At 39.2% G+C, this 18,562-nt stretch overlaps 2 protein-coding genes across 3 annotated transcripts in view; both read right to left on the bottom strand.

Annotated features, from left to right (window-relative positions):
- Positions 1 to 6,557, bottom strand: part of LOC117095662 (keratin-associated protein 27-1) — a 77,244-nt gene extending 70,687 nt beyond the window's left edge. For both annotated transcript variants that reach the window (XM_033232268.1, XM_033232267.1), the window contains exon 1: positions 5,870 to 6,557. In XM_033232268.1, the coding sequence (XP_033088159.1) occupies positions 5,870 to 6,482 (613 nt within the window). In that variant the 5' untranslated portion in view covers positions 6,483 to 6,557. The remainder of the gene's footprint in view (positions 1 to 5,869) is intronic.
- A 10,688-nt stretch (positions 6,558 to 17,245) lies between these two features.
- LOC117096677 (keratin-associated protein 13-1-like) lies at positions 17,246 to 18,081 on the bottom strand. Its single transcript, XM_033234113.1, has one exon. It carries the CDS (start codon positions 18,077 to 18,079, stop codon positions 17,504 to 17,506), a length of 576 nt encoding a protein of 191 aa, XP_033090004.1. The 5' UTR covers positions 18,080 to 18,081; the 3' UTR covers positions 17,246 to 17,503.
- Between the last annotated feature and the right edge of the window lie 481 nt (positions 18,082 to 18,562).

An 18,562-nucleotide genomic window follows, 5' to 3' on the forward strand; every position in this document is an offset into this window, starting at 1 on the left:
TTTTCATCCAGGTGTTTCACTCTGCACAGTCAATTTAAATAAGGAACATGCAACTGTCCATAAAGTAATAGTGACAAGGCACTGCAATACCAAGGGCAATGCTATTCTTAGCTTTCTCTTTGATTTTCAGCCTTCTTTTCTCATTATGTTTGTCAATTAGTGGTTACTAAACTCCTTCAGGGCCAATGACCCAGTACCATTGAGTAATGTAAGAATAGAAATTGGCTTAACTATTTTCTGAAATTTACCCTCAACATTTCTTTGTTCTTAAGTCTGGATGCAACTGCATTAGTTTTGCCTCTGGGATCCAAGGGACAACTCTCTTTCAATCCCATTAGTGACTTTTTTCCATAAAGCTAGAGAAAGTTATATAAAAAGTCAGGCAAATAACTTATTCTTATGCAACTACATAAAAATTTGCATTTTTTTAAAAATTCAGCTTTAGATATTTAGTGTATTTGTACCTATCTACCTATGGTGCATTTTATACTTCATCAAGGTCAGATCTCTGATATAACCAGAATATGATTTATCAATTATATTAGCTATTATTCTTTCTTAACTATTTTTTCAATCAACGATTATTTGAGTCCAAGTAGAAGATTCTAGAACAACTCTCTAGGTAAAGGAATTTCAAATGAGGAAGTAAGACTCCTGGAAGTAGAAACAGAAAGCACAACTAGGGAAGGATATTGTGGCTTCAACAGAGATGTGAGTGATTCTCATCTAACATGGAGCAAAGTCCTGTCCTATCCCATTAGTGTCTACAATGACTTCAAAATTTTTAAAAGAAATATTATTTAACTAAAAAAGAATAAGGACTAAAGGACATGGAAAATGAAAGTACTAGCATTACGGCAATAGTTATATTGTAGAGAGTCTGACTCCATGCCATCTAAATCCCTTTCCTAGCATCTAGATTCTATTGATTACACATGACTTGTAGTTAGTATTTGTTCTTTTCTAAGATATTTCAAGTGCATAGTATTTTACAAACTCTAATGAAAATATGTTCATTTCCTTTATTGCATTTATTTTTGAGTTACAAACGAGCCATTCAGTCAACAATATTCAGTTCTCTGGGTGTTTCCTCTGCAGCCTCACAGCAATACAATATAACCAGACCAATCATTTTTAATCAAATTATTTGTATCGGTTCTCCACATAGCACAGATATTTCTTCCACATTTGAAGTTACTCTAATGACTAGAAGTATAATATAAGTCAAGCATAATTAAGGTAGTAAAGGGTTATACTCAAGCTTTAAAGATTAATGGGTTAAAATCCTTGTTCCACCATTTACTTCCTGTATTGGAAAACTTACTTAAATTACGGAGTAGGAAGTAAGTAAGATTCTTGAAAGTAGAAAGAGAAAGTAGAACTAGGGAAGGATATCGTGGCTTAAAGAAAGATATGCGTAATTCCCATCTAACACAGAGCAAAGTCTTGTCTTCCCTAAAACAAATTTGTGCCTTTGTCCTCACTGGAAAAAGGGGGATTTACTAATCTTATTTATACCATTGGGTTATTTGAGTTTAAAATGATAAAATATGTACAAAGTGTTACATAAATAATAAGCACCCAATTAATAAGAGCTATTTTGTGGCTCTCGACCCAGTACTGTGTAGGCAAGAAGAAATTCTTGATAGTCATAATGCCTGACTTCTAAGAGAAAAACTTGTGGTTAAACTACCAATGTCTTGAAGTGTTTAGGACACCAATACACAAATCCTACCATTCCTTGTAGGCAGGAAGAAGTCCCTTGGTCTATGAAGAATGCTCTGTAGCAAGCATACACCCACCGGTATGTTTTGACATTGCTTGAAAGTGAGTCTTGCATGGAATATCCTGCTTATGTCCCATACTGCTTCCATCCTTTACACATGCAATGAAATGATTTTCTTGGTCTCTGCCCTGAATTCAAGTGCATTATAGACAGTCATAAAAACAAATTGATATTGAGGCCCAAGAGAAAAATATCAGATGAAGTAACAAATGATACCTAGCATATATTGTGCTCTTATTATGTGCCAAACACTCCACTAAACATTTAACTGGAATCATGCCATTTAGTTGTCATAATCACCCAATGACTTCAATATTATTATCTCCATTTTATAATAATGGAACGAAATCTCAGAAATGTTAATTTGGGCCTGGTGCAGTGGCTCACTCCTGTAATCCCAACACTTTGGAAGGCTGAGAGAGGTGGATCACTTGATGTCAGGAGTTCAAGACCAGCCTGCCCAGCATAATGAAACCCCATCTCTACAAAAAATACAAAAATTAGCTGGGTGTGGTGGCACGCATCTGTAATCCCAACTACTTGGGAGGCTGAGGCATGAGAATTGCTTGAACCCGGGAGGCAGAGGTTGCTCTGAGCCAATATTGCACTACTGCACTCCAGTCTGGATAGCAAAGTGAGACTGATTCAAAAAAAAAAAAAGGAATGTTAATTCATCCCAGAGCACATAGCTTTTAATGGACAGAATTTGGAATTGAGTAAGGTCTAGTCATACTATAAGACTCATGTCCTTTTCCTTACACTAAATTTCCTACCAAGGTCTCCTTATACAATTATGGCATTCCATATTCCAATATCAAAAGTCCTTTGTACCTGAGTCCACATAATTTCTATTAGGAGCTCTAATGTGCTCCATGTTGAGTTGGATTAAATACTGGCCCCTTCTTCAGCTAGCATCTCCTTCGAGGAGTGGTCAAGCTCAGTCTGGAAAGCTAATGTCTAGAATGATGAGCAGAATAGATGGAAAAGTGAAACTTAACATCACGTCGCTCTCTCCTGGCACACCCCTGCCCCACAACACATACCACACATAGCCAGTTTTCACCAAAGTCCTGTTTTCTCAGCAAGCTACACCCAGTAAATAATATATACTTGGAAGGCATATGGAATGGGTAGGTTTTCCTTCTTGTCTTTAGAAACAGTGGCCCAAATGAATTGAACTTTTTCTGGGCAACCCAATTGGCATCGCATTAGTAAAAATCCTCATTGTGAATGAACTTGATCTATGTTCACATGATTGGCTGTGACTAGAATCCTGAGAAGCTGCCACGAGATAAATTCTGTCTTTACTGTTGCCAGTGCTGTGTTACTGCCATCAGTGCTGTGGACGGAAGCTTTACGTCAATGTTGTTTGCTTCAGGGATGTTCTGCTACTGAGGCTGCCAAAGGCTCAATACTCAATACTGAATACTATTGATGGTATTGAATAGTGTTGGCCTCTCTCAGACTTCCCTCAATTCTATCCCTCTACAGAGCACCTGTATAAGTGGTGGTTTATAGATTTTAGGCTTAAATCTTCCTCTTTGAGATGATCTGTGTCTAGCCCACTGTATTATTCAGGGCTACATAGAGAAACAGAACCAATAAGATAGATAGATAGATAGATAGATAGATAGATAGATAGATAGATCTACATAATATATATATTTAACTCACCGTATATATGTATTTGTATACGCATGTATGTGTGTGTGTGTATGAAGAGAGAGAGTGAGTGATTTATCATGAAGGATTGGCTCACACAATTATGGAGGCTAAGAAATCTCATGATCTGTCACCTGCAACTTGGAAATGCAAGGAAACCAGTGATATAATTTCAGTCCAAATGTGAAGACCTGAGAACCAAGGGAGCCAATGGTATAAATCCAGTCCAAGGGCTGGAGAAATCCAATGTCCCTGCTCAAGTAGGTTTGCAGGAAACATACAGGGGCACATTTCTCCTTCCCTGATCATTTGTTTTATTTAGACCCTTGATGGACTGAATGATTCCCATCCACATTGGAGAGGGCCATCTACTGAGCACACTTATTTAAATGCTTATCTCCCCTGAAAACTCTCACAGACACACTCAGAAATAATGCTTAATCTGGGCAGCTGTTGGCTCAATCATGTTGATACATAGAATCACCATGGCACCCACCCACAGAACTAACTGGTAAATTGTCAATAGCATTAGATTTGCCATAGATTCGGAGATAGTTGCCAATTCACTTCAACTAGATAGGGTTTGAGTTTCTTAATTCTCTCCTTTAGTAGATGATGCCACCTGCATCTTCCAAAACACAAAACAGCTGATCTCTCTTTTGTTGGATGACTAGCTTTCCCAATCTGTCATGGATTTCTGGGTTTATTTACAAATCCCCACTACCTCCTCCATATTGAGTCTCTGAGGTAGCTGAGTTGCTAAATCTGCTATATACATGGTAATTTTTTAAGCTTTACACTTTCAATTTATTAACTTATTAAGGCTCATACTTTTGAAGTTGAAGAAACTGAGGTGGTTAAATAACTTGCACATAGTCACACAGTTGGAATTTAAACAGTTGTCGCTAAGCAAAGCTAAGATTCCAACTCAAGAAAATCCATCTTCAGAGTTCATGCTCTCAACCATTACCTTACTTTGCCCTGAAAAAATGAAAGATCCAAGGCTGGGTGTGGTGGCTCATGCCTGTAATCCCAGCACTTTGGGAGGCTGAGGAAGGCAGATCACGAGGTCAGGAGATCGAGACCATCCTGGCTAACACGGTGAAACCCATTTCTACTAAAAATACAAAAAATTAGCTGGGCGTGGTGGCGGGCGCCTGTAGTCCCAGCTACTTGGGAGGCTGAGGCAGGAGAATGGTGTGAACCCGGGAAGCGGAGGTTGCAGTGAGCCGAGATCATGCCACTGCACTCCAGCCTGGGCAAGAGAACGAGACTCCATCTCAAAAAAAAAAAAAAAAAAAAAAAAAGATCAATTTAAGAGCATACCAAAAGTTTCAGAATAGCTAAGCTATCTAACTAAAATTAATCAATTTCACACATCTGACTCTATGGTCTTATGATATTCATATGAGTATATTTTCCATCTTCTGTTGACCACCGTCATGAGTTACTCCTTTCTGGTTCACACTACAAAAATTAGAACAAGAGGATATGTTCTCTTTTCTTCTAAATATTTATACTATTTTCATTAGGTAACAAACAAAGAAACAAAAACCCTGTAACATAACACCCACAAAAGGATTGAATAAAAATAATAGTGTGACAAGTCCAAATTTTGCTTCCAAACAAAGCCAATTTATTTAATACAAAGAATATTTTCCAAACTCAAAAAATACTTAAGAAAAAATGAAATCAGGAAAAAAAAAAAAAATCAGCGGGAACAAAATGAAGATGCTAAACTTCAGTTCATTCTATATAAAGCTTTCTGGTTGCTATGTCATTATAAAGCCCATGGAGGTGAAATTCAAAATTACCTTGCACTATTCAAGCAATAGACTTAATCTTATAGTTAGTTTAAGAATGTCGTGATTCAATGGCTAAATTAACAGATGGCCAGTGAATAGGTCTGGATTTTAGTTGTGGTTCTGATGTTATTAACTACTTGGGCAACCTCTGATAGGGTTGAACCTATCATAATTCATAGGACTAGGTTGGCTTTTGGGTTTGTTTTAATTCCAATATTTTATGAATTTCTGAGACTAGTAGCACATTACTTAATAAGCCAGATCCAATGCTAAGTATTTCCAAAGAAAGCAACTCGCAGTCAAAGTGTGATGTTTCCTTTAAGTATTCATGTTATTTCCTGGCTACAAATCTTATTGCTTAAAAACAAATCATATCCTACTGTTCTAAAATAGTTAGCATGCTTTCCAACCCCAGATTACCACTAGGCATACCCAAAAGAACAACAAGAAAAAAAATCTTATCTTTGGAGAGAGTAGTAAAATAAGACATGTTCATTTACTAACAAACACACGTACAACATTTTGTATGTAAAGAAATACAAAATATCTAAGTATCTCAAAAATAAATTTATCCAAATGAGAATATATGCTATCTCCCCTACAGATCTTCACTTACTAGGCAATTGAAAACCACCAGTAACACAGCAAGTTGGTTCATAAGTGCTGGAAGAAGGTTCCAGGAGTTGTGGCTCAGGTGTTACATTGACCAGAGGTCTACAGGAACTGGATTCAGGGTTCTCAGACTGACATTGGCTAGATGCACATTCCAGAGTTTGGCAATTTTTAGACTCAGAAGTCTTGGGTGGGCAACTGTTTCCCTTGAGGCTTGCAGGATGGCAGCTCTGGGCTACAAAACCCATCTGCTGAGTGCTTTCTGATTGGCAAGGCTGAGAAACACAAGCCAGCCCTGCTGAAGAACTTTCTGATTGGCACGCTGTCCTTTCGCAGGGCCTGGAACTGGAGTAAGTTGTTTGGACAACTCCGGGGAGGCAGGTACTTTGCACACAGCTATCATCTGTGAATAAGTCCTGTTCACAAATGGTCATTTGGCAGCTGGTGGTTTCACTGCAGGTTTCTTGAAAGTTGTCCAGGAGCCAGGTTCTGCTATGGAAGCTGCTGGGCAAACACAATCCATCTTCAAAGCTTATAGGATTAGTGCCATGTGTGATGGCAGAGAGTGGTGGGGCATTGTGGAAGCTTCTGAGTGAATGGCAGTGGCTATGAAGCATATTGCTAAAATCCTTAATTAAAGATGGTCATAAGGACTCAACATGCTGAGTTTGAAAATTAAATTCTTTGGTGGAGTGATTATATACTCAGAAACCTGGGTGTTGGCTTCTTCTCAAGACTTTTTTGCAACTCCTTGCTTAAACTAATTTGAAGGATAACATCTCATTAGCACTTTGGTTATATATGAAGATGATGTCTTATTAACAAAGATGTAAGTCCATTTTGAATCTTCAAAATGGCTTTTATGTTAGCTCCAAAGATGACTCATTCAAGGTGGGGTTGGTCAAATAAGAGTCTAAACCTGTTCACCCAAGCTAACATTTTTTTTTTTTTTTTTTTGCCACCATGACTCTGAACATTGGTAAGTGGACAACAAGAAATGCATAAGGCAGTGGCCAATTGAATACTGATTAACATTTAGCACTGGTTTTGAGAGCTGCTAATGTAACAGAATGTGGTAATTTGATGTTCAAGACATTTAAAGGTAGAATTGGATCCAGTTGAGCCCCATCTCATTCCACTCAGATACTGTTTTCTCCAGTGGACCAGGCTGTGAGAGGACTTTGTGATCACATTCCTTCTCACTGTTCATGCAAACTACTGAACGTGGCCATTGCCCAAGGAACACCTGTCTTTTGCCTAATATTTCATTTCCCTCATCTCCTTGAAAGCCAAGTTTAAATGCTTCCTTTTCCTGAAGTCTTTCCCCATCTTCCCATTTAGGTGTTATTACTTCCTTTTCTGAATTACTAATAGATTTAATTCCTTTTTTCTATACTTGACAAAGTGGTTTGTTTGTGTTTGTGCTTCTCAAAGGTTGATTCCTTTCCTTTACAACAAACCTTCTTCCGATGTGTTTTTCATCTTTCTCTATTCTGTGTTTTTTTTTATTGACTGCAGACAGATGAGCAGCTCCTTTGTTTATTGCATTAGGACATCGTTCTTAGCATAGTTTCATACTCATGGCACAGAACCGACCAGCACAATTTCTGTAACATACTCTATAATATACTTGGCTCAGCTATGACAATAAAATAGAAGTATAGTCTTAGCGCACTATCTAGACTCCCTTTCCAAGGTCTGAAGAAGCCCAAGAACATTCAGCAATTCTCAGTAATTCTTATGCAAACACTTCCTTGATATGTGAAAGGCGGAGGCTATTATAAATATAAAGGGGCACATCTGAATACTTTCAGCTTTATAGGCTGCACACTCATCTTGTATACAATACCTTTGTAACACATGCAAGTCATTCATAATTTTGAATAACCACACTTGTATGTTTAAATACTTCACTGTGCCCTCCACATGAACTCTACAGCCACCCATTTAATTCTTACACATATTTGTATTTATTATTGCACAGAGGCTTCATTATTGCACGGAGGCTTCATTATAGCTTGTGATTCTCTTGCTTAAAGATACCAAATGGATTCTCATTGTCCTTAGAATAAGATCTTTTTCCTTTAGACTTCCCTACAACATCTTATAAGACCTAGCCATAGCCTATTTTTCTTTCTTCGTCTTCTTATTTTATTTTTTATTTTTTGACGGAGTTTCGCTCTTGTTGCCTAGGCTGGAGTGCAATGGCATGGTCTCGGGTCACTGTAACCTCTGCCTCCCTGGTTCAAGCAATTCTCCTGCCTCAGTCTCCCGAGTAGCTGGGATTACAGGCGCCCACCACCACGCCCAGCTAATTTTTGTATTTTTAATAGAGACAGGGTTTCAACATGTTGGCCAGGCTGGCCTCGAACTCCTGACCTCAGGTGATCTTCCCATCTTGGCCTCCCAAAGTGCTGGGATTACAGGCATGAGCCACCACACCCAACCCTATTTTTCTAAGTGTAACTCTTGTCATGTGGCTCTGCCCAACATGCTTCATCCTCACAGGCCTTATGCAGCTCCTTAGCACACTAAACCTTTCCTTGCCTCTGTACTTTGCACACGCAGCTGCCTGTCTGTTTCACCCCTCCATTGTCTTCTCCCATTCTATCTATAGTTCTCATCTTTTGTGTCTTAAGAGTTACTTCTTTGAATGTCTATCATCCTTTATGAAAAAATTCCATTATCAGGGTCTAATATTTTTCCTTTTTAAAACTCATCTTAACTTATGATGATTTTATTTATTTCTCTTTTGTGCCTTTGCCACTAATTGTGAATTCCATGAAGAGGAGAAGCATGTGTATCTTCCTCCCTTCCATACTCACAACACCGAGCCTGGTGTCTTGTTGCCATATCACGAGATCTCCATAAATGTATCTAGCTTCAAAAATTCATAAATAGAAGGTGCTAAATAAAAATTGATTCAAATTATAACTAAATGTCTGAAGAAATATAGTTTTGAAATGTTGGCATATCCAAGATTTCTAAGAATTGGCAAGAGTATTGAACTCAAAGGAAAAAAATTAAAAACTATGTCTATCTTTTGGCTACCCCTTTGTTTAATAAGAACAAAATCATTAAGAAAGCTACTTATTAGCATGGCACAAACTTATTCAACTATTTCAAAATCATATTTATTTGTAGGTTATTTATTTATTTTTTTATTGTTTGAGACAGAGTCTTGCTCTGTCATCCAGGCTGGAGTACAGTGGCGTTGATCTTGGCTCACTGCAAACTCCACCTTCTAGGTTCAAGCCATTCTCCTGCCTCAGCCTCCCAAATAGCTGGGATTACAGGCGTGTGCCACCACGCCTGGCTAATTTTTGTATTTTTAGTAGAGACGGGGTTTCACCATGTTGGCCAGGCTCATCTCAAACTCCTGACGTCAGGTGATCCACCTGCCTTGGCCTCCAAAAGTTCTGGGATTACAGGCATGAGCCACAGTGCCCAGCCATGTAGGTATGTTTTTACCATGAAAATGGGAACCAGTTTTCAATATTTTCAATGCCAACACAGGGTCCTCTTGCCAAATTGTGTAGGCATAGGCAGGACATCCTATAGTCTGGAATTTACAGAACTGTCTCCAGCCAGCAGCCTTCCTATTAATTTCACAATATGCAGTCAATCAGTGAGTACTTGGGCAGTCCCTTCAAATCTCAATATGGTGATGTCAAGTCTGTCATTTGTGAATAAGGTCACTCCATGAGTTATTTTCTCTTTGGAATGAGGCATTCACACATTTTATTTAAGTGAGTGCCAAATTAATAAGTGTTTCAGTATATAATTTTGATTCAATGAGTAAACACAGATTTTGGTTGTTGCTGGATTTATAGAGGGAGTTACCTGGTTTATTACTATGGGATGACGTAGGCTAGAGCAACTGGTCACCTTGGAATTGTTTACATGCAGCCTACTTAAAGCTAAGTATTAGCTTTGTAAGCATTTGAAAATTTATGATTATGTAGTTTATCTGCTGGTATTCTTGGGAAATAGATAGAACTGGTTACCTAATTGCATACAGCAACTGGATACTCTTGCTACTAAGGGTTGAACAATTCCCTGGTCTCTCCTGGACTTGAAATCATTCTCCTGGAATGATTGCAGCTGCAGTGGCACCTCCTCACCACCAGAGGGTGGAATATCAACATTTGGTATGAGGATGCAATTAAATGTAAGAATTCTAGAGTGAGAATGCTAGGATTCTAAGCCAATATTTACAATCTCAAACTGTAACTTTGAACAGGTTCAATAAGTTTTCTATGTCATGGCCTTTTCATTTTAAAAACTAACATAAACGTGATATTGTATATGGTACCAGATTGCCTGCCACATATTGAATGATAAATAACAACAGCTATTATTACTGATTAGGTTAGGAATCTTCATGCAGACTAAGATACTTCTCATGATAACGTCAATCTAGGATTGATATAAAATTATAAGTGAAAACAAGCACCGTTTTTTATGTTTATGATTATGTTGTTGATTTATAATTATGTGTTTTCACATTCCATTCCTTTAAAGGTTGGATTATACTTATTCCCATTAAGGATGGAACTTGTCTCCATCTCTCAAGAGCTCAGCACTTGGTAGTTGTACCATTGAATAATTTATATGTCCTTTATATTTGATCATATGGCTATGCTAAACTTCTTAATCACTTGTTTATAAACATTAATGTGAAATAAAAAATAAAATAACCATTCTTTTTTTTTTTTTCAGAGGCAGGGTCTTCCTCTGTAGCCCAGGTTGGAGTGCAGCGGCGTGATCACAGTTTGCAACCTTGAACTCCTAGACTCAAGCAATCCTCCTACCTTGGTTTTCTGAATAGCTAGGACTACAGGCTCACACCACCACACTTGACTATTTTAAATCATTTTGTAGATACAGGGGTTTCACTATGCTGCCCAGGCTGGTTTTGAATCCCTGGACTCAAGTGATCCTCCTGCCTCGCCCTCCCAAAGTGTTGGGATTACAGGCAAGAGCCACCATGCTTGGGCCTAGTCACTCTCTTCATCTCAATGGTACCATAATTTATTTACCTCATCCTTGTCTTAGTTTTATCTCATCAACCAAACTCATACCAAATGCCCTAAGTTAATTTTAATCCATTCCTCTTCTCCATTCACCAAATGCCCTAAGTTAATTCTAATCCATTCCTCATCTCCACTCAAGAAGTTTCATAAAGAACAATTGCATAGCAATGGAGGAATACTAGAAAAAGCGTGAAAAGATCTGGCTTTCAGCCTTGCCTCCATCAATTCACTGCATAAATTTGGACAAGTCACTCTGCCTCTCTGGATATCTTTTAAGACAATGAGTTTAGATGAGAAGCTCTCTAAGGTCCCTTCCAGCTGTCACATCCTATAATTTTCGGTCAGAATCTTAATAACATAGAATTAACATTACATGACATCTTGTCAAAACTGTCTGTTGAATGAAATCTTCACTTGCATTTAAGACCATCTGATTTTTATTAAGATTACATATAAAATTTTAACAGGACAGACCAAAGACTGAAGTCAGTACATTATTAGTTCCCACAGATGCTAGTCAAGATCCACAACTGTAAAATTAGTAATCTTATAGTATTAATCTTATATTAATTCATCTTATAGTATTAATCTTATAGTATTTGAGAGCAACTCTTGAGAATAAATTAAAAGTATATTTCTGCAGTCAAGTGCACATTAGTCTACCACAAAAGAGGCTTTTGTTGAGGAAAATGAGTAACTTCTCTTAAATATAACGTTCTATGAAATAAATCAAGCACCATATAACCCTTCTCAGACACTGTAATGCACATAGAAAAAAATTTTAAGTTATAGAATACTTCAAAATTCCTATGTGGAATATAGAAATGGTATTTTGCCAGCTTTCTGTTTCTAATGAGAAATAGATATTTTATAATGTGACAAAGTAAAGTATATGTGACACCATTTGTTCTCTGAGACTATCTCTAAATAATTTTGCTTCTTTGGCTAGTTCTTGGTCATTTACAATTCAGTTATACGACACATTAATTCAAACAGCCAAACAAAAAATAAAAGAAGTAAAACATAAAAGTTGGAGGATTACACGGTGTCTATGCAGCTCTTAACAATAAGTAATTGGAGAAAAGAATGAACCACAGTGTTTTGAACATCTGAGTATTATAGTCCACATTTTCCGACCCTTTGTCCCATTGTATCTTGGATGTGAAAGCATTATAGTTTATTGTAGTAATCATACCCTTGTTTTTGCTTCTTTCCTCAGATATAGTTGTTCTTGCCTTCCTCTGAGGTTATCTTTGAGTGAAGCTATTTTTCCGTTTTTGTGTGATCCAGAAATGTGAATTTGTTTTTGAGTTGTCTCACTTCTGTAGGCACTGGAGTTGTGACAGTGTGTCATTGAGACATTGAGATTGTGCTAAATCCATTGTGATGATGATGATCAGAGGATTGGTGACAACTAGCTTATCTAAAAAGAGTTCCACCGGCAAAAATGAATGCGTGTTTGATGTGTCATTGACATATCCTGGGGACTGTCACCTAGCTCAATTCCATTTATTTATTCAATATTTATTTATCTTTTATTGAGTACAGGCATACCACATTTTATTGTGCTTTTCTTTATTGCACTTTGCAGATACTGTATGTTTTACAAATTAAAGATTTATGGCAACACTGAATTAAGCAAGGCTATTGGCATCATTTTTCCAATAGCGTGTGCTCACTTGATGTCTCTGTGCCACATTTCGGTAACTCTTGCAGTATTTCAGACTTTTTCATTATTATTTTGTCTGTTATGGTGATCTGTGATCAGTGATGTTTAATGTTATTCTTGTAATTGTTTTGGGGTGCCACAAACCACATCCATATAATGAAATGCGAAAAGTTCTTTTGTTCTCCCTTGCAAGGCATGCAGTGGGGTTGTGGCTTGCTTCTTTGGTGATCGCCTGCTCAAACCTCTGGGGAACAGGCAGATGGACAGGTTGTGGGGCTCCAACCCTACAGCAGTGTCTAGGAGTGAATGTTTACAGCTGTAGCCCCCTTGGGCGTGTGTTACAGTGTTCTTTCAGTTTCGCTGTCCGTGGGCAGCTTGTGTTAGTCAGCTCAATTACACCCTCTGCCTTATCACAAAGACAGGGGGCTTTCTGTATCCCAGAGTTTGTTGCCTTGGTATACCAGAAGAATTAGAGCACATGTGGGCTTGGAGAATGAGTTGAGTGCAAGTTTTATTGAATGGAAGTGGTTCTCAGCATATGGGAGAGCCAGAAGGGAGATAGAGTGGGAAGGTGTTTGTACCCTGGAATTGGGCCCGCTCAGTGACCAGGCTCTCCTCTAACTGCCCCGGCCAAACTTCGCATTGTTCCACCAGCTGATGGTCTGCAGGTCTGCCGGGGTCTGTCGGTGTGCTCTTACACCAGTGCATTCCTCTTGATGTTCAGCCACTTGTGTCTTCTTCTGCTGGTGTGTTCCTCTTGATGCCCAGCTGCTTGTGAGCATGCCCACTAGGGTTTCGGGTTTTTTATAGGCACAGGATGGGGGGCGTGGCAGGCCAGGTGGTCTTGGGTAATGCAACATTTGGGCACAAAAATCAGAAATGTCTGTCCTCACCTAGGTCCGTGGGCACAGGCCTGGGGGTGGAGCCATAGCCAGGCACCCACCTTTCTCTACCCAGCACTTCCCTGGCTGCCTCCCATACCAATAAGACAACAAACTTAATAAATCAAATGACGTGTGTGTTAGAATTGTTCCATCAAACGGCATGCCCCTGTCTCTCTCCCTCTCTTCAGGCTTCCTGGTTCCCCGAGACACAACAATATTACAATTAGTCCAATCAAGAACCTAAAATGGCCTCTGTGTTCAAGTGAAAGGAGGAGTCACATGCCTCTTATTTTAAATCAAAGGCTAAAAATGATTAAAAGCTTAGTGAGGAAGACAATGCTGAAAGCTGAGACAGACTGAAAGCTAGGCCTCTTGCATCAAATAGCTAACTTGTGAATGCAAAGGAAAAGTACTTAGAGGAAATTAAAAGTGCTAACCTATACTAATGAAAAGAACGATACTCTACATGAACACACAAATGATAAGAAAGCAAAACAAGCTCCTTGCTGATATGGAGAAAGTTTCAGCGGTCTGGATAGAAGATCAAACCAGCCACAACATTACCTTAAGCCAAAACCTAATCCAGGGTGAGGCACTAACTCTATTCAATTTAATGAATACTGAGAGAGGTAAGGAAGCTTTAGAAGAAAAGTCAGAAGCTAGCAGAGGCTGATTCATGAGGTTTAAGGAAGGAAACCATCTCTATAACATAAAAGTACAAGGTAAATCAGTAAGTGCTGATGGAGAAACTGTTGCAAGTTATCCAGAAGATCTAGCCAAGATCACTGAAGAAGGTGGCTACACAAAACAGCAGATTTTCAATTTAGATGAAATAGCATTCTATTGGAAGATAACATCATCTAGGACTTTCATAGCTAGAGAGGAGAAGTCAATGCCTGGCTCCAAAATTTCAAAGGACAGGCTGACTCTTTTTTAGGGGCTAATGCAGCTGGTGACAAGTGCAAGCCAATGCTCACTTACCGTTCTGAAAATCACAAGGCCCTTAAGTATTATGCTAAATCTAACCCACCTGTGCTCTGTAAATGGAACAACAAAGCCTGGATGACAGCACATCTGTTTACAGCATGGTTTACTGAATATTTGAAGCCCATGGTTGAGACCTACTGCTAAGGGAAGATTCGTTTCAAAATATTACTGCTCATTGACTATGCACCTAGTCACCCAAGAACTTTGATAGAAATGTACAATCAGATTAATGTTGTTTCCATGCCTGCTAAGAGAACAGCTATTCTGCAGCCCACAGATCAAGAAATAATTTTGACTTTTAAGTCTTTGCAGTGGTCTGGAACCTGCAATATCTCTGAGGTGTGTCTGTATTAACTGCTGGCAAGATTCTGTTAGACAAGATTCTGTTTTGTTCATGGAGGGTACAATGAGGGTAAACAAACAAGTAAAAAATAGTAGTGAATAAAAATAAGACTTTTAGTTAAATATTAAAAATTGGTACATATATATAACATATATATATATATATATAATATATATATATATATAATGCTAGTATTGTTTAGGAAATAATCAACTTTACTGACTATAGAGTTTATTTAAAAGGGGTAAGCCAGGCATGGTGGCATGTGCTTGTAGTCTCAGCTACTCAGGCTGAGGAGGGAGGACTGCTTGAGCCCAGGAGTTCTGGGTTGTAGTGTGCTCTGCTGATTGGATGTCCACAGTAAATCTGCATCAATATGATGACCTCCTGGGAGCAGGGGACCCCTACATTGCCTAAGGAGGGGCAAACTAGCCCAGACTGGAAATGGAGAAGGGAAAACTCACTCTGATCCGTAGTAGGATCATGTCCGTGAATAGCCACTGCACTCCAGCCTGGACAACATAGTGAGACCCTGTCTCTTAAAAAAAAAAAAAAAAGCAACCAACCAACCAACCAACCAAACAGGGTGAGAAAAGAGATATTTCTGTGAACTCTGAAGGGAGGATATATATATTCCTGTAATAGATCCTAGGCTGTATATGAGCTCAGTCCTACACCATGTGTTCATGGAAATGGGAGTGGGTAGCATTGATGGAGTGTACGTTGGTGAAGTGTAGGTAGGTAAAGGAGTGGTGAGAAAGGGGCTGGAGGGAAGCCAGAGATGGGCTGCAAATGGCCTTTACAATTATATTAAGGGGACTTCATTGGGAAGGAGGATTGTTGAAGATTTTAAATGAGTGTCTCATTTAAAAACATGTTAGCTACAAGTAACAGAAATTGTAATTCAAAATGGCTTAACCAATTAAGAAATGTTATTGGCTTACATAAACCAGTGTCCAGAAGTGAGATGGTCCAGGCTCTGTTCTCCTGCATTTCTCTTGGTTCTGGCCTCTTTCATTTGATGATTTAATTTTCAGGTTAGGTCGGGCATGGTGGTTCACACCTGTAATCTCAGCACTTTGGGAGGCTGAGGCAGGCAGATCACTTGAGGTCAGGAGTTCGTCAACAGCCTGGCCAACATGGCAAAATCCCATCTTCACAAAAAATACAAAAACTAGCCAGGCGTGGTGGCATGCACCTGTAATCCCAGCTACTTAGGAGGCTGAGGCAGGAGAGAATCGCTTGGACCCAGGAGGCAGAGGTTATAGTGAGCTGAGATTGTGCCACTGCACTCCAGCCTGGGCAACAGAGGGAGACCCTGTCTCAAGAAAAAAAAAAAAATCAGGCCATATGCAAAATGGATGCAGCATTCCACATATAACAAAATCCGGAGGTAGAGAGGGTCCCTTTAAGAAACCCCAGAGAAAGAACTTTACCAGAAGCATAGTTCCGCATGGCTCCTTGTTTCTCATTGGCTTACATCAGATCACATGCTCATTCCTGAACCAATCACTTTCAGTAGGTACTGGGGTGCTCTAAAGTAGCCAAATTCAATCCTAAAGCCTAAGGCATAACCACATTCATTTGCAGGACTCTATGTGGACGAGGAGGGAGGCACAAACGAAATTCAATTTCCATAGAAAGAAAAGCGAGAAGGAAAACAGCTGTGAGAGCAGTGAACGATGAGCTACCCACATCCACTCAGATATTTGAAAATGTAGATGATTGTGTTCCACTTAATGTAAGAATGTAATGGACTATCTGGTTCTACATCCAGATACAAGCCCAGGATATCAACAGGTAAAGTCTTACTTCTCAGTCCGTGTCACCTATGCATGATACTGCCAGGTCTCAGACAGTTTTCAGGTGACTTCTACTATAACATCAGATGACTTCATAGTGACCAAATAAAAGGAAGAGGGAGTGAAGCACCAACATTAAAAAGAAAAAAAACTCTTAGATATTATATTCTTATTATAGTGGAATGCATACATGTTTAATTTCATCCATACCTAAACCGTTTGTTTCATGACACTAGCTACTGAAGTCAGTTAAAATCCTGACCTCAGAATTTTATTATGGCTTATATATGTCTAGGAAGGAAGATTACAGAGGTAGGATTTTGATAATTTTCTCATAAAAACAGCCAGGCTAGTACTTGCTAAAACAACACTGCTGTCTCTGGATCTTTTCTTCCTAGATTAGACCCATTAGTAGTTTAACCAAAGTGAAGTGTCCTGATTAGGCTTAAATGGCCATGAATAGAAAAGCAGAGATAATCTCTTGTCCAATCTCTGAGTCTACTTAGCAGAAATTCCCAGGAACTAGCTCTCTGTTGTTAGAAAACTCTGCCTATCAGGGAACTTACTCCTTTCCTACAAAGTGAGTATTTTATTTTTAGACAAAAAGTGGGGATTTCAAATTTCTAATAGACATCTTATAAAGAAAATTAACAACAAGATTTGTGATCTGATACCAGATTAAATGAGTTTATTTGAAGAAAAAGAAATCAACCCTTGATCCATTTTTAACTAGAGAAGGAAGGGGAAAATACAAGAAAACAGAAGAAAAAGAGATGAGTATTCTATGAGAAAAGTTATTTTAATATCAATAGGTTTTAAAAAATTATCTCTTCTGGTTAGTAGAATATAGATTCTATCTAGATAATAGCTGAGATGGACTTTGAGATAAATAATTGCAACGTGGACATTTGGAGCCCTTAGCAAGTTGATCGGTAGAAGCCAGATCCACAAGTTGGTCTGTAATAAGAAGACTGGAATGTCCTAGAGAGAACATATGTTAGGGGGCAGAATCCAGATCCACAGCCCAGGGAAGAGATGCCACAGCCTCCATAATGCAGGGATCTGAAGCCACTGGACCCACAGCCCACTGAGTAGCAGCTCCTCGATCCATAGCCCAGGGAGTGGCAGCTGCTGGATCCAAAGCCTAGAGACCCAGAGTAAGTTGTCTGGCAGGGACTGCAGAGCAAGGAGGTTCTGGGGCGGTAGCAGGTCTGGCAGGGGCTGGACTCCACACAGGACATGTGGCAGCTAGGGGTGTCCCAGCAGATCTCCTGAAAGCTCTTATAGAGAGAAGAACCCAGCTGACAGGTGCCGGGAGAGCAGAGGTCAGTGCTGTAGACCAGGTTGCTGTGGTATAAGGAGCCACAGAAGTAGCCTGGGTAGTGCTGGTAGACCCCAGAGGAGCAGGAGGAGAAGTTTCCAGAGCAGTAGTTGTAGGATATGTTGACAGGAGATGTGAGTTCAGCTGAGTTGCACTGAGAAGATGCCCTCATGTCCCTGCCTGTGCCCAGTGATGTTTATACCCTCAAGCTGCTGGGCGTGATGCAGTATCTGGGACACCTCCAAGAATGGGAATGTGTTTTCATCAAATGACTAAGTAACCTAGGTTATAAATATAACTCAACACAATCATTTGTCATTAACAGTAGTGTATTAATTCCGGTTTATAGAAGCCCATTGGCTTCTCTCTCTGTTTCTCTCTCTCTCCCCCCTGCCCCCATCTCTTTGTCTATCTGTCTGTCTCTCTCTCTGCCGAAATAAGAGTCAAGCTCAATAAAAGGGGTGGTCATGATACACATAGTGCCTCCCCACCCTTTTATTGAGCTTGACTGTGGGTATTCTGAGCTTCAGCCTGCAAATTCCTACCAGTACTCCTAACAGTCATCAGCACCCACCCACCCCCATTATTTACATATGCTTTATTAAGCATTAACTACATGCACAACATTTAAGAGTGTCCTGTGATTTAATCTTTG

This window comes from Trachypithecus francoisi, unplaced genomic scaffold (genome assembly GCF_009764315.1).
Source record: "Trachypithecus francoisi isolate TF-2019V2 unplaced genomic scaffold, Tfra_2.0 Lachesis_group14, whole genome shotgun sequence".
In the NCBI taxonomy this organism is placed as follows: Eukaryota; Metazoa; Chordata; class Mammalia; order Primates; family Cercopithecidae; genus Trachypithecus; species Trachypithecus francoisi.

Bases quoted from the DNA above. Each gene is read 5' to 3' on its own strand.
- LOC117096677 (XM_033234113.1), bottom strand. From the start codon at position 18,079: ATGAGGGCATCTTCTCAGTGCAACTCAGCTGAACTCACATCTCCTGTC.